Here is a 16,811-nt window from a genome sequence, read left to right on the forward strand (position 1 = left end):
CCTGATCAGCAGTGCATGAAGGTTCCAATTTCTCCACGTCCTTACCAACACTTGTTGTTTTCCTTCTTTCCTTCCTTCCTTCCTTTTTTCTTTTTTATTATAGCCATCCTAGATATGAAGTGGTAACTCATTGTGGTTTTGATTTGCATTTCCTAATGACTAGTGATGTTGAGCATTTTTTCATGTGCTTATTGTATATGGCTATTTGTATATCTTCTTTGGAGAAATGTCTATTCAAGTCCTTTGCCTATTTTGTAATTGGGTTGTTTGTCTTTTTGTTGTTGAGTTATAGGAATTCTTTATATATTTTGGATATTAAACCCTTATCAGGTATGTGATTTGCAAATATTTTCTCCCATTCTGTAGGTTGTCTTTTCACTTTCTTGATGATGTCCTTTTATGCACAAAAGTTTTAATATTGATGAAGTCCAATTTATCTGTTTTTTCTTTTGTTCATGCTTTTGGTGTCATATCTAAGAATTCATTGCTAAATCCAAAGTTATTAAGATTTACCCCTGTGCTTCTAAGAATTTTATAGTTTTAGCTCTAATATGTAGATCATTGATCCATTTTTTTTTTTTTTTTTTAAAGATGACCAGTAAGGAAATCTTAACCCTTGACTTAGTATTGTCAGCACCACGCTCTCCCAAGTGAGCTAACCGGCCATCCATATATAGGGATCCGAACCCTTGGCCTTGGTGTTATCAGCACCACGCTCTCCCAAGTGAGCTAACCGGCCATCCATATATAGGGATCCGAACCCTTGGCCTTGGTGTTATCAGCACCACGCTCTCCCAAGTGAGCTAACCGGCCATCCATATATAGGGATCCGAACCCTTGGCCTTGGTGTTATCAGCACCACACTCTCCCAAGTGAGCCACACGCTGGTCTTCATTGATCCATTTTGAGTTAATTTTTATATATGGTGTGAGGTAGGGGTTCAACTTAATTCTTTTACATGTGGAAATCCAGTTGTCCCAGCACTATGTGTTGAAGAGACTATTCTTTCTCCATTGAATGGATTTGGCACCCTTGTTAAAAGTAATTTGGCCATAGATGTATAAGTTTATTTCTAGAGTTTATGTTTTATTCCATTGGTCTATATGTCTACCTGTGCCAGTACCACACTGTTTTTTTTTTTTTTTTTTCCTTTTTGTCTTTTTTCATGACCGGCAACAGATCGCAACCCTCAGTGTTGCGCCCGTACCGGACCGGGACCGGCAACGGGATCGCAACCCTCGGTGTTGCTCCCGCACCTCGCTCAGCCAGTGAGCGGCCGGTCTGTATGTGGGATCCGAACCCTCGGCGGGAGGGCTGCCGCGCTCTCAAGAGGCGCACTGTAGCAGTGTGCCACCGGGCCGGCCCAGTACCACACTGTTTTGATTACAGCAATTTTCTAATAAATTCTGAAATCAGGAAGTGTGAGTCCTCTAACTTTTTTTTTTCCCAAAACCATTTTAGCTACTTGAGGTCCCTTGCAAGTTCATATGATTTTGAAGATCATCTTCAATTTCTGCAAAAATGACTATTGGAATTTTGGTAGGGATTGCATTAAATCTGTGGATGAATTTGGAGAGTAGTGCCATCTTAACAATATTGAGTCTCCCAGTCTATTGAACACAGATGTCTTAATTTTTTTGTGTGTGTCTTTTTAAATCTTTTTCAGCAATGTTTTATAGTTTTCAGTGTACAAGTCTTTTGTCTCATTGGTTAAATTTATCTCTAAGTATTTTACTCTTTTTGATGCTATTGTAAATGGAATTGTTTTCTTAATTTCCTTTTCAAATTGTTTATTGCCTAGCATATAGAAATACGACTGATTTTTGCATGTTGATCTTGTACCCTGCCACTTTGCTTATTTTGATTATTAGCTCTAGTAGCCGTATATGTATTATTTTGGAGTTTCTATATATAGGATCATGTCATCTGCAAATAGCAATAGTTTTACTTATTCCTTTCCAATTTGATGCCTTTTATTTCCTTTTCTTGTCTAATTGCTGTGGCTAGAACTCCAATACTGTGTTGACTAGTAGTGGTGAAAACAGGCATCCTTGTCTTGTTCCTGATCTTAGGGAGAAAGCTTTCACTGTTTCACCATTGGGTATGATGTTAGCTGTGGAGTTTTCTATTTTTTTTTGGTGGCTGTCTGGCATGGGGATCTTAACCCTTGACCTTGGTTATATAACACTGTGCTCTAACCACTAAGCTAACCTAATCATGGAGTTTTCATAAATGTTCTTTATCATGCTGAAGAAGTTCCCTTCTATTCATATTATTGTGAGTGTTTTATCATGAAAGAATGTTGGATTTTGTCAAATGCTTTTTCTGTGTCAGTTGAGATGATTGTATGATTTTTCTTCTTTTGTTCTATTAATGTGGTTTATTATATTGATTGATTTTCTTATGTTGGACCGCCCTTGCCTTTCTGGGATAAATCCCACTTTGTCATGATGTATAATTTTTTTAACATGTTGTTGGATTCGGTTTGTTACTATTTTGTTGAGGATTTTTGCATATGTATTAATAAGGTATATTGGTCTATAATTTCCTTTTTCTTTGATGACTTCTTGTTGACTTTTTCATTAGTCTTCCAGGGTTTGCATCTGGGCATGGCAAATTTGCAAAAGTAAATAGAAATTGTTTGGCAAAGAATTGAAGTCTCTAGGTCAGAGCCAGGAAAGAGCTTAGGAACCCTTTGGTCCAACTTCTCCTTTTCTGATAGGATACCTGAGATGTGGGTTGAAATCCAAGACCTGCAGTCCTGAATTAGGCTGTAGTGTCTGAGACCAGCCTTTCAGAGTCAGGGGTACTGTCTATGGAGTCCTGCTGCAGAGTGTTCCTGTTATTTGAAAACTCTTCAGATGCTTCTCCTGAGGAGGCAGGAAGGAAATGTCAGCCTCATTGCCAAAGGGTTCCCCCTGTGCAGGGTGCTCCAAGCTCTCTCTCAGGAATGGATGGAAGACTACAGTAAAGGGGTAGTCTCCTCCCTCTAGCCTTGTATGTATCTGGAAAGTGTGAGAGTCAAGCGGCCCTGGTTTCTAAGGTCATGTCCTCTGTTCACCACCAGGCCTATCTGAGTCACGGAAGAATCTCTAGTCAGTTGGAGTTGTGATGAGTCTGTCTTGCTGCAGCAGGGTCTCATGAGTGAGTGCCTTGCGTCGTGCCTAGATGTGTTGTGAGCCTGGGCCCCAGCTGCTCTGCTCAGCCGGGATTTTGACTGTTTCTGAAGGTTGTATTTTCTTTTTTTTTTTTTTTCCTTTTTGTCTTTTTTCGTGACTGGCAACGGATCGCAACCCTCAGTGTTGTGCCCGGACCGGACCGGGACCGGCAACGGGATCGCAACCCTTGGTGTTGCTCCTGTACCTCGCTCAGCCAGTGAGCGGCCGGTCTGTATGTGGGATCCGAACCCTCGGCGGGAGCGCCGCGCTTCCCAAGCGGCGCACTGTAGCAGTGCGCCACCGGGCCGGCCCTGAAGGTTGTATTTTCTGATACAACCTTTGCCCTCCTGTCGAGGCTCAGAGAACTGGGTATACTGAGAAGCTGACTATGAAAGCCAAGTTCCCCAGCATGTCCGCTGCTGTGATCCTGGGGAGAGTCTGATGGGTGAGAGCCAACAACCTCCTCAGTATGTGGTCATCAGCTGGTTCTAATTTATTTATTTATTTATTTTATGTTATAGGTGTTTTTTTGGCGGCTGGCCGATACAAGGATCAAACCCTGAACGCTGGTGTTATCAGCACCATGCTCTACCCAACTAAGCTAACCAGCCAGCCCCATTAGCTGGTTCTTAAAAGTCATTTTTCTATGATTATAAAAATAATTTGTGTTGGGCCGGCCTGTGGCTCACTCGGGAGAGTGTGGTGCTGACAACACCAAGTCAAGGGTTAAGATCCCCTTACCGGTCATCTTTAAAAAAAATAAAATAAAATAATAATAATAATAATAATTTGTGTTAATTGTAGAAAATCTGGAAAACCAAAGAGAAAGAAGGAAAATCCAAGCTAACTGGAGTGTGCTCGCATCTCTCCATGTGACCACAGGGTTTCAGCAGACTATTGTTTGGGTGGCAGAGGAGGAAGGAGTGGGCGGAGGGCAGCATGGGTCCCAGGAGCTGCCACTCCATTCTCAGGGTAGACAATTTCCAGGGTGCCAATTTGCCCCCCACTACCTGCAGTGGACGGTGAGAGCTTCTGGGCGGGCCTGGCCATCTTGTGGGTGTGGTCAGCTGAGGGCCTCTGCTGCCCATCTCCAGGTGCCATTGCTCCTCCTCTGTTTTGCTGTCTGGTGGATCTCAGCCCTGCTTAGCTCAAGCAGCACACGCTTGCTGCTGTCTTCTCTCTGCAGCCAGACAGGGGGGCACAGTGACTCTTCTTGTATCTTCAGCTTGCATTGTGGTGTTGACAGTGAAGGGTAGGAACTGATAGGTTAGAGACCTACTCATGGCCTCATTGCCAAGGAGAGCTTGTCTGTTGTCCCTCTATACTTACTGGCCATCTCACCTCTCTGGGAAGTGGTATTTCTTCTCCGTTTTGCTGCCTTATAGGAGTAAATCAGATGGGTTTACCTTACTTTCACTCATGCTGTGGGGTAAGTAAGTTTTCCCCCAAGCTCCTCAGATTTCCTGCTACCTGAAAAGAAAGCCCTGTTGGAGAAGGGAAGTGTGGGGAGCTAAGCTGCTCTGTCTACTTCGTCACCTGCACTGAGAGTGAGAGCCCTTGTTGTCTCCTTCTCTCCCAGGCTGACTAAGGCAGCCTGTATCTGTCACTGTTCCTAGCATAGCCTGGCCCATTACCAGTGAGGAAGCAAATGCTCACCTCCTTCCTCCTTGGCAGTCCCACGTCAACAGGCATTTGTTTTTAGACGTCCCAAGAAACAGGCCTTTGAGAATGGCCTACTTCCCTTTACCAGGTTCCAATGCTGGAAGAGCCTCCAGTACATGAACTAATGGACAGAGTGGGGTTGTACAGTCGTCCACCATCAGCCATCCCAGCACTGCGCCCAGGTGTTCCTTTGTCCGATCCTGTGGATGGCAACACCAAGGGCTCTCTGGACTCATGGTAATAGCTGATGAAGCAGCTCTGAGAGGCTATGTGATGTGCCCATGGGCACATGGTGAACTCAGTGGCACAGGTGAGATTTGAATCTTGGGATTGCCCAATATATTCATTCCTTGCAGGTATGTTTCCCGTTCAGATGTTTGTGCATGGCATAAATGCCAGGGCCGGAGCAGAGCTGGAGAATGGCTGCTACTGACTCTGGCTGAGCACTTTGGCTCCAAAATTTCCAAGCAGGTCTTAGAGGATTGACCTTTCTTTGGTGACTGGTTGTGCTGGTCAGTGTCCTGGGGTTCTTTAACCCTTTCCCCATCCAGTTAGTTCGTTGTGTTCTAGAGAACACTTGGCTTCTCCACATCAGTCCATGTCCACTGCTACTGTCCTTGTCCAACCCTTGTCATCTTCTAATGGGATGGCTTTGGTAGTGTCCGCTTTTGCCTCTTCAGTCTATTTTCCAAATATCAGCTGTTTGATCAGCCGGCCCTTTCAAACCCCTTATGTGGCTCCCCATTGACCTCCCATGAAGTTCTGACTCCTTAAGCTAGCTTGCAGTTTGTGTATGCACAGAACTGGTTTCCTGCTTCAGCTTTGGCCCTTTTTAGGTCTCCCTAGACTGTCACCCAGCCACACTGAACTTTTTCAGTTCTTCGACCATGTGGCTGCTTTCTTGCTCCTATGCCTTTGCATATTCTGCTGCTTTTGTATGGAACAGGCTCTTCTTTTTTCATGTCCTTTCCTTTGCCAGGACTTGGCTCAGCCTTCACTTCCTCAGAGAATTCCCCGTTTCCACTCAGTGCACCCTGACTCTGGCCTGCCCTTGACTTGAAGCTGGAGACTGCTTGAGGGCAGGGACTTAGTCCAGGCCCCCACCCTTGTGTCCCTAGCACCATACTGGGCACAGGGGATCTTTGTGGAAGGCGTGAATAACTGCAAGGACCTCTATAAATAGAAATTTATCATACCTATTTTTACTGAATTACTCAACTTTAGCAAGGACCCAACAGCTCCTTAAAAACTCAGTCATTTTCAAGTGTCTCCAGATATCAGCAATATCAGGTTGCCTCCTAATGTCATTCTTCCTGTTCCTTAGATGCAAAGGTACTGCAGTATGTGTCCAGGAGAACATGCTTGGGTTTAGGTTTGGGGTTTCCTTTTTTCCCCTGCTTTCCTTATTGTTTGACTCGTTGGCAGCCTAAAGGGTATGAAGTAGTATTTCATTGTGGATTTTATTTGCATTTCCCTAATGATTAATGATGTTGAGCGTCTATTCATGTGCTTATTGGCTGTTTGTCTACATTCTTTAGATAAATAATCTATTCAAGTCCTTTGCCCATTTTTTGATTGGGTTGTCTGGTTTTTTGTTGTTGAATTGCAAGAGTTCTTTGTATATCCTGGAGGTGAACGCCTTATCAGATACATGATCTGTATGTATTTTCTCCCATTTCCTGGGTTGCCTTTTTCTGTGTTGATAGTGTCCTATGTGTACAAAAGTTTTTAATTTTGATGAAACCCAATTTATGTATTTTTTTTGTTGTTGCATGTGCATTTGGTGTCATATCCAAAAAATCATTGCCAAATCCAATTTCATGAGGCTTTTCTCCTGTGCTTTCTTCTAAGGGTTATAGTTCTAGCTCTTATGATTAGTCTTTGATCCATTTTGAGTTAATGAAAAAAAAATTTTTTTTTTAATTGAATCATAATTGATTATACATATTTTTGGGGTTCAATGTTGACGTATGTTGATCAAATCAATATTACTAGTATATATATAGTTACAAATTGTACTTATTCTTTATGCACCTTGTCCAGTCTCTCCCTATCCCCCTCTTCCTCACCCCGCCCACCACTGATAACCCTGGATTTCTTCTCTTCCTCTGAAAGAATAATGGTTACTCTGTTGATCTGTTTCCTAGATGATCTGTCCAATGCTGAGTAGTGTGTTCAGGTCCCCCAATATTATCATAGAGCAGATGCTTCTTCTGTCACTCTGGAATGGGCTTTATGGAGATAGACATCCTCTTCTTTTCTTTGGTCACTGGTGACTCTCCTTGTGTCAATGCACTCCAGTGTCTGGCAGGCCATCTGTATGGTGGTTGTGACATCTAGTCATTTTCACGGCAGCCCTGGTTACTGTGGTGGCTGTGGTAGGCCACCCACATGGAGGTGATGTTTTTGGCATGCATGCTCCCTGGTGCCAGTGGTGTACCTGGCTATACGGGGGGTCTGGTCCCTGGCTCTATACCTCAGGACCCTGGGTGGGCCCCAAGGTGCTGGTGGTGTGCGTGGGCCGGAACTAATTTTTTGTCCTTTGCTTATTTCTAAAATGGGGGAACTTCTTGTGGGAACCAGTACTTGAGCTGTGTGGTTGAACTAAATTGCTGCTTTGTTGCTGTTTCCCTAGGGAAGGCTTTTTGTGCAGCTCAGGGTTTAATGGTTGACCTTATTGGTACTTTCGGCTCTCCAGAGACCCAGTGCACCTACCTGGGTTGTGTAGAAACTCTGATCTGGGCTTGAGTTTTTTTTTATCAAACTGCACCCCATGCAATTCTATATTCCTGACCAGTCTCCTCTGAGTGGTCCTGTGCTGATTGGGGGTGGATTGGTTTTTCTTGCTGTGTCTCAGTGTTCTCCCGGTGAGCCTGTCTCTCCCACCACCTGTGTTCCAAACACTTCCCATAGGACGGGCCATGCACTGGTCCTTTGCGATAACTCACCAGCCTCTGAATGGCTCCTTTTTTTCAGTTGTTCTGGCTCCTTGCTCCTGTGTGGGTCCACGGGAACCCTATTAGTGGTCTTGCTGGCCTGGGGGCCACCAAGGCACCCTTCTCGCCTGCCACCTCCAAGCAACTCCATTCAAAGGACATAGCTGCGGCGTCTGCTGGCTCCTGCTCCATGCGCTCAGCAGTTCCAGCCTTAAAGTGGCTGCAGCCTGAAATGTTCCAAACAGTTTTTTCTTTCTCTCATCGTGGCTTCTCCCGCCTTCATGAACTCTGTATGTCTCTCCTCCTCTTCCCATGAGCTCTAGCGGACCCAGCTTGGCTGTTGTTGCATTTTTATAGTTGTAAATTGGTTGATTTGTGGAAGAGAGTGATGCTGGGGAGATCTATTCTGCCATCTTGACCAGACTTGAGTTAATTTTTGTATATGGTATAAGGCAGAGGGTCAACTTTATTCTTTTGCTTGTGGTTTTCCAGACGTGCCAGCACTGTTTGTTGAGAAAACTGTCATTTCCCCATTGAATAGTCTTGGCACCCTTGTTGAAATCAGTTGGCTATTTATGTGAGGGTTTATTTCTGGGTTCTTTATTCTATTCCATTGCTGTATGTTTATCTTTTTTTGGGGGGGGGCTGCTGGCTGGTAAAGGGATCCAAACCCAGGACGTTGGTGTTACAACACTGTGCTCTAACTGGCTGAGGCCAGTCCTTCACTGTTTTTTAAAATTTCTTTGTTTTTAATTTTTAAATTTTTTTTGTATTTTTTGGCAGCTGGCCAGTACAGAGATTGAACCCTGGACCTTAGTATTATCAGCACTCTAACCAACTGAGCTAACAGGCCAGCCCCACTGTTTTTATTACTGTAGCTTTGTAGTAAGTTTAGAAATCAAGAAGTGTGAGTCCTCTAACTTTGTTCTTCTTTTCAAAGATTGTTTTGACCATTTGATGTCCCTTGAGAGTACCTGTGGATTTTTGTATTTCTGGATAAAACATCATTGGGATTTTGATAGGGATGGTGTTGAATCTGTATATTGCTTTGGGTAGTATTGACATCTTTTTTGTTTTTTTCCAAAATAGAAGTTTATTTTTCCTCTAAAAGCTATTGCTATTCAAGCTAGTAAAATAATAGATTTCACCTTAATTCCATTTTCTTTACATTATGGCCAAAAATATAGTTTTGTTTTCAGTATTGACATCTTACCAATATTGTCTTCCAATTCATGAACAGGCAATAAATTTCCATTTATTTGTATCTTCAATTTCTTTCTGCAATGTTTTGTAGTTTTCAGTGTGCAAGTGTTTTACTTCCTTGGTTTAGTTTCGCAAATGTTTTATTCTTTTTGATGCTATTGGAATTGAGATGTTTTCTTAGTTTCCTTTTTGAATTGTTCATTGTTACTGAATAGAAACACAACTGAGAGGCAAGAGATGGGGTAACTGACATTAGCTCTAACACTTTTTTTGTTGGAATCTTTAGAGTTTTCTCCATATAGGACGATGTCATCTGTAAGCAGAGATAATTTTACTTCCTCCTTTCCAATTTGGATGCCTTTTGTTTCTTTTTCTTGTCTAATTACTCTGGCTAAAATTTCCAGTACTATGCTGAATAGAAGTGGTGTCTTTGTCTTGTTCCTGATGTCAGAGAAAAAGCTTTCAGTCTTTCAACACTGAGTATGATGTTAGCTCTGAGTTTATCATATATGGCCTTTATTGGGTTGAGGTGGCTTCCTTTTCTTCCTAGTTTGTTGAGTATTATTGAGATATTATTTAACATGCCATACAATTCACCCATTTAAAGTATACGATTCAGTGTTTTTTAATATATTCACAGGATCCTTATAGCTCGTTTACCTGCTTTGCTTATCTCAGACTGTTTGGATAATAGTCTTCAAGTACGTGAAGACTTGCCAGATGAAAGAAGGCTATATGTTTTTGTAGTTTTATAATATCATACTTTTGGAAAAGAATGTCACCTAGTGTTTCAAAAGTTGGGTCTTGTTTCCCTTAAATTCTGACTCAGCTCGGACCTCATTTGAGTATGCAACTTGGGCTCCTTTGGAGCTGCTGTGTCACTGACACCTGGAGGTGTCATGGCACCCAAGTGTGGGTGTCACCTTCCTCTGGCTGCTCTACCCTTAGCTCATCCACTCAGATTCTCAAGTTGAGGCAGGGGTTTGTACAGAGGCTGGCTTCCAGGCCATCCCACATGTGGAGCAGAGAGTCTATAGGAACATGTTGAGGGCTAGCTGCTCGAGATACGTGAGGCTTCTCCTGTGGGAGGCCTAAGAAACTTGTATTTTAAGCATAGGTGTCTTAGTGGTTCCTTATTCCTATGCAGTATTGTGGAACCAGAGCCCTGCTGCTGGCAAGCATAATTCTTCCTTGGTGACCCTTGACCTCCCTATTTGTTTTAGCTTTTAAGAGGTTGAGGGTCACCCAGGAAGCACATGTGCTCCACACAGAAGCCCTCACCTTAGTATCAGGAAACCTGACTGCCAGGGATGATACCACGTGTGGTGTTGGGCACAGACCCAGGCCCCTCTGAACAGGGCGGGATGTGTGGCAGGCATCCAAGTCAGGCAAACTCCTGGCTATGTTGCACTTGAGTGTGTTGGATTGATGACTGCAAGGCCATTTGCGGCTTGGTCAGCTGAGGCATCGAGGGAATGGAGACCAGCTTTTGGCAGCCTCTACCACATATTGGCAGCCTCTACCACATAAAGTCAGGAAATTGATTATTTGGGCTGCTGTTTTTCTGGGAAAATGTACAGGCTTTAATCTAATGGGAATCTTGCCATCAGGCTTACACAGCTTCTGCTCCTGATGGTCTTGAAGCTGGCCCCTTCTGGCAGGAGGTGGCAGGTAGTTTGTTTGTTCCTGGGAAGGGCTGAACAGTTCTGTCCAGCTATAGGCTACGTTGGTTCACATCTTTGACCTTTAAAGATCCAACTGTGTGTCCCAAATGTTGCTTAAAACAACACAGAGTGGAAGACAAGTTCCATTTGAACCATGGAGCTTCCTTTTTGAAGTGCTGTTCTTTTTCCTTTTCTCTTTTCCCTCTCTTCTCTTTCCCTTCAGTCCTGCAGACCAAGTTATCAGAGCTGTGTCTCTTCCTGGTTCCTGCCCAGAATCATGGGGATAGCTGGTTTCAGAGGAAGGTGGGTGGGTCATAGCTTTTCCTCCCTGCCTAATCCTCTATTTGGGTGGTAGAGTCTGCTCTCCCAAAACCCAGGTGTGCAGTTAGCCAGAGAAAGGCAAGGAGGCATTTGCTATAGATGAGGGACTGGCAGGGGCACCATGATGTGGGGACCCTGGGAGTGTTAGTAAACAGGTACATAGGTGCATGTAGCATGCCAGGAGAGGGAAGAAATAGTCCAAGATGTGGAAATGTATGCAGATTCCTTACAGAGTTACAATTGGGGGCAATCAGAATGTGAATGTACAGCTACTGGGAAATGGGTAAGTTAAGGTAAACCCCATGTAATTGCTTTTTTTAAAAAAATATTTTTTATTGTGGTAAAATATACATAACATAAAATTTACCATTTTAACCATTATTTTTATTTTTATTTTTTTAAAAGATGACCAGTAAGGGGATCTTAACCCTTGACTTGGTGTTGTCAGCACCACGCTCACCCAGTGAGCTAACCAGCCATTCCTACATGGGATCCGAACCCGTGGCCTTGGTGTTATCAGCACCGTACTCTCCCGAGTGAGCCACGGGCCAGCCCGCCTTTTAACCACTTTTAAGTATACAGTTCAGTGGCATTAAATGCATTCACACTGTGATACAACCAGAAGGTTTATTAGCTCAGCCTCCTTGGTTGGTGCTTTGAGTATTGTGAGCATCTCAGCTACCTGTTGTTGCTCATATGTGGTTAATGTCAGGCATCATATGTGGGTTTCTACTATTTTACTCATAAAAGGTGATGACTTATTTCTCTTTTTTCTAAGTTCTTGGGGAAATACCTTTTTCTTTGTACACTTAGAAAATTAAGACTAAAAAAGAATGTTTTTACCTTTTCTGGCCTGCCCTCTTATGAGTGCCACTGAGACGTCTTTGATAATTGCCTCAGCATAGGCCCCACCTTGCTATGGGTGGCTTAGTTGCATAGGCACCTGGGGTGGGAGCAGTGGGAGGTTCTTGGGGACCTAACACATCACCACCCCCAGGTTTGCATGGACTGAAAGGCCAGCAGGAACATGTGGGGGGAGTAATGAGTTTTGAGACTCTCGTAGAAGAAGCTCTGTGTGAGTGGTCTTGATGAGTCTGCACAGATCCAGCCTGGCTGTACTTTTACCACTCTGGTCCTTGCTACAGAGTGGTTTGTCCCTATGGGTTTGACCTTGCATTGCTCTGCCAAGTACTACCTAGGATTGAGCTACTTAACTTCAGGCACTTCGTAGGGATAGATTCTGCTGCTTTAGCAGGAGCCAGAAAGCCAAAGAACTGGAAGCATGATTTTAGGACACTGTTCTCTGAAACTGAAGACAGTGGTTCGTGGTTACATACACTACCTTCTGTTTCTCCAGCTGCATGAGGCATTGAGATGCTTTCCATTAGAAAACCGAAATGTAAATGTTTTCCAAGAACCACTAGAATGTTGTCTCTACATTCACTGCTTTTCTCATTTTTCTGTCTTTTACCAAGAAATATTTGAGAAAGGAGATGCATAATCATTTGCTAACCAAAAATTTTTTACATGTGCTTTTTTGAAGGTACATGGGAATCGGACTCTCAGCTCAAGGTGTCAACATGAACAGACTTCCTGGTGAGTCACTGTTTAAGAGAACATTTGTTCTGCTTTCCTGATCTATTCTGTGATGAGAGTCATGGTGGCAGTTGAGAGGCTGGGGAGGACTTTGTTTGCTGGCCATCTACCTCAAGTCAAGCCAAGCCACTGAGGGGAAGATTCTAAAAGGCGGCCATTGGGCTAGGATGGTGTGGGCTTCCATCCCAAAATTAATTGGCGGTTGATTGTCATTCATGGAATTTGACCTGTTTGCAGTCAAAACCAAGTGACCTGAGCTTGCTCCCAGTGGGGATATGCCTCAATAGCCCTTGCTCCCATTGGCCTTTGCTGACCACCCTAAGACTCAGGCATGTGCTGGGAGGAAGACTATTGCCAGCCCTGGCTCCTTTGTTACTTCACCAGGTTAAAGATCAAAGTCTGTATGTGGCCTCCTATGTGGAGTGTGGTTAATGTAGTTTCTTAATAAATAGCAGGATGTGTGTGAGACTTGGGTTGACAGCAGCCTCAGATTAGTGGAATATTTTGGGCTCTGCATTTGGTCCTCCTTTACCAGCCTCATACTCCTTCAGCTGTTTTCTGCTCAATGGCTCATACCCACTCCTGGGCTGGGCACAGTTGAGACAGAAGCCTCCACCATGAGCTGATTGGTTCCAGAAGATGGTTCTAAGGCTGTTCATCCCTTGAGTGGAAGAAGTGGCACAGTGTAAGCTGTCCTGACACCATCATGAAGGCAAGCAAAATGCCCTGGCCCTCTGTGCTTTGTGCCTATGACACGGATTAGCTGGCTTTCTCCAAAGAGGGAGTAGTACTTCAACCTATGTCTTTTCCAGTCTGTGTTTAATATCAATCATAAATTTTTTTCTAATAGGCTGATTTCAAATACTTGCAATAAGGACTTGCTTAGGATTCCACTAACTGTCAGGAATTTGACTCTTTTTTGAGTTTAATATATAAAAGTAACTTCCATAATCTGTTATTGGATGGCGGTTTAAGCAACCCTGAAGACTGGTTAAATACATTTTTGTTAATCAATACAAAGGAAAACTATGCAGCCTTAAAGAGAATGAGGGGGCTCTTAAGGTACTGATTTGGACTAATCTCTTGGATGTATATTTAAGTAAAAAACTTAAGACATAGAACAGTGTATAATATGCTATTAAATGTGCAAAGAAAAAAGAGAAAACAAAAAACATATCTGTATCTACTTGTACATGCATAGAACATCTTTACAAATCTAGAAAAAAACTGGTAATACTGTCTTGATAACACCAAGGTCAAGGGTTTGGATCCCCATACTGGCTAGCTACCAAAAAAAAACCCCAAAACAAAAAATGTGTAATATTGGCTGTCCCGTGGGAAGGGACAGGTGTCTGGGAATAGGACTGAGAAGCTTTTGAATTCACTTGTGAAGCTTTTGAATTTTCTTTTGTGTGAATATTTTATCTGTCTTAAAAAGATAAATGAAATTTAAACAAAATGAATAAAAGCAAATGTCCCTGCAACAAGAAACCCTGCTGTTTGTCTTTCAGGTTGTCTTAGGATGTGGCCTTTTACCATGTTCTGGGCTTGGTATTCTGGGTTCCTTATGTTCCTCCTTCAGTAAAAATTGTTTTCGCTGGCCCATTGAGTTTGGGATCAAAGGAGTGGAGTAGACAAGTTGTGAGGTGTTCAGGGTCTGCCGGGGCTGACGTGAGTCTCTTTTGAGATGGGCCATGTGGAGCCAGCCTAGTCTGTTTCCCCTTTTCACAAGATGAGACTTTTAACCCCTCTGGACTGATCTGAGGCCAACCTGCTGTTCATGTGCTTTGACATTGCCAATGTAAAATTGTAGGAAAATCCATTTCTGGATTTTTTTTTTGAAGTCAGACTCAACCCAGGCACAGAGGGTAGGCCTGTGGGGAGGAGTAGGGGCTTGGAGACCATGGATGAAGTGCATTGGTCCTCATGCTAACACATTAGGACAGTCAGCACTTTTTTTTTTTCTGTCCTCACTGGTGCATCTCTTTTTGGCAAGAGAAATGGGCCTAAGTGTTCAGTGAATATTGTGCTCATCTTCATTTTCATTCTGACTGCCAACTCCTCAGGGTTTTCCTTCCTGTCATATCTGATCATCTCCCTGATTATTCCTTAAGGTGGAAAGTAGGAATCAGATTGCATCTAGATAGAACTTCTGCCTGGAAAGGATGGATGCCCTTGGTTTTTCCAGGGTACAGGGCTAGCTGAATGTCTGGGTAGATCTAGCACAGGACAGATGTGGGGATAGAGTGGAGGGCACCCCTCTTAGGAGTGATGGTGGGACTGTCACTGTTCATCCTAATGCTGTTTTGGAAGATCAGAATCGCCTTTGGTGCTTTCACTTTCTGGGATCACTTATTTATTTATTTTTTTCTTGGTGCTGAGCAAACATTCTCCCACACTGAAAGAATCATGATTCATAAACAGACTGGAAGCTACTTGAATGTATTTTGGTGGGGAGGTAGGATGAAGCATGACAGCAGCTAACGCCTTTCTGCCAGCTGCTTCTGATTTCCAAGAGGCAGTTGGTTGAAGTGAAGGCTAATCAGATTGCTTGGATATATGGTTGGTGGGAGGAGAGTGGTAGTGGTGGCCTAGACTGGGTTCAGATTTTGAGACTTTGGTGTTCAGTTTAGATGAGGTGTTTGAGGGCTGGTGTATCTCCAGGCTTGCTGGCCATCAGTTGGGGCTTCAGTTGTCTGCAGGTTAGGATTGCATTTGTCCCCATTTGCTCAGAGGGATTTTGTGAGTAATCACAGTCCTGAGATAAGTGTATGCACATGTAGTTGGCATACACACTCTTGCTTCCTATATTTGGTCACCATTAATAGGTCCATGCGGGGCCATTTTGTATGGGTGCACCATGCTTGACCAACCTTTTATTGGATATTTCTATTTGTCTGGAGGAGTTTGCTGTTTTGACCAATGCTTACAAACATCTTTGCACATAGTGCTTGTTTTTGCTTCTGATATTATTTATGAGGGGTGTTAACATTTTAATATAGTTAAAATGTTTGTAGCCCTTATGTTTTTCTGGACTGGACTGTTTTTGGATGTTACTAGCAGTGTGTCTGTTTCTTTCATGGCCCTACCAACCAGACTTTCATTATGTGTTCCAAAATATCCTACTGGCATTTTCAAATTGATATTGCATTGCACAAGATCTGTGTGTCAGATTCTGATAGCAATGACATTGAATCTGTAGATCAGTTTGGGAAGTATTGCTGTCTTAACAATGTTAAATCTTCTGATCCACGAGCATGGGACATTTTTCATTTATTTAGATCTTCTTTCATTTCTTTCAACAATGTAGTTTTCAGAGCATAAGTTTTACACTTTTTTCATCAAATTTATTTCTAAGTATTTTATTATTTTTGATGCTACTGTGAATGTAATTGTTTTCTTAATTTTATTTATTTAACTTTATTTTTTTGAGGCTGGCCAATACAGGGATCAAACCCTGGACCTTGGTGTTACAAGTACCACACTCCTACCAGCTGAGCTAACTGGCCAGCCCAGTACTTTTTTTTTCCTTAATTTTATTTTTGGATTGTTTATTGTAAGTGTATAAAATACTGCTGATTTTCATATATTGATCTTGTATTATAGTCCTTTTTATACATTGCTAGATTCAGTTTGCTAGTATTTTTTTGAGGTGTTTTGGTTCTGCTTTTTATTTTCCTTATCCTTCTTTCCTTTGATTTATTACTTTATTTTTTCTCATATTCTAGGTATAGGTGTTATATTTTAATTTTCCTGGTAATAAAAGTAAATGCTTGTTGTGAGACATTTCTTCCAAGTTCTACTTTATGTATTTTTCACAAATTTTGATATGCCATTTTAGTTTTTCATTTTTAAGTATTTATTACACTGGGCTGGCTGGTTAGCTCAGTTGGTTAGAGCATAGCCTTATAATACTAAGTTCACAAGTTCGGATCCCCATACTGGCCAGCTGCCAAAAAAAAATTATTTATTACATTCTTTTTTCTGGATTTTCTTTATGACCCAGATTACATTGAAGAGAATAGGTTACTCTGTAATTTTTACATGGTTGGGCACTATTTAATTATGTGTTTAATTGGCCAAGCCTGACTTTATTTCATCATGATCAGGATATATGTGGTCTGCTTTTTAAGAATTTTACTTAGTACTGATTTATACCCCAGAGCAATCAGGTTTTGTAAAATATATAGGTACAGAGTATATCCATGATGTAGTATTCTATATATTTGTGTTTTCTTACTCATTTATATTTTATAGATTTGTACCAGAGG

General features: G+C 42.4%; 1 protein-coding gene across 1 annotated transcript in view; it reads left to right on the plus strand.

The window, feature by feature from the left end:
- RANBP10 (RAN binding protein 10) overlaps positions 1–16,811 on the plus strand; it is a 60,044-nt gene that overhangs the window by 9,039 nt on the left and 34,194 nt on the right. Inside the window, exon 3 of the mRNA XM_008567478.1 lies at positions 12,488–12,540. Within this exon, the coding sequence (XP_008565700.1) occupies positions 12,488–12,540 (53 nt within the window). The remainder of the gene's footprint in view (positions 1–12,487; positions 12,541–16,811) is intronic.

The sequence above is a fragment of the Galeopterus variegatus genome, unplaced genomic scaffold, assembly GCF_000696425.1.
Source record: "Galeopterus variegatus unplaced genomic scaffold, G_variegatus-3.0.2 Scaffold18, whole genome shotgun sequence".
Lineage (NCBI taxonomy): Eukaryota > Metazoa > Chordata > Mammalia > Dermoptera > Cynocephalidae > Galeopterus > Galeopterus variegatus.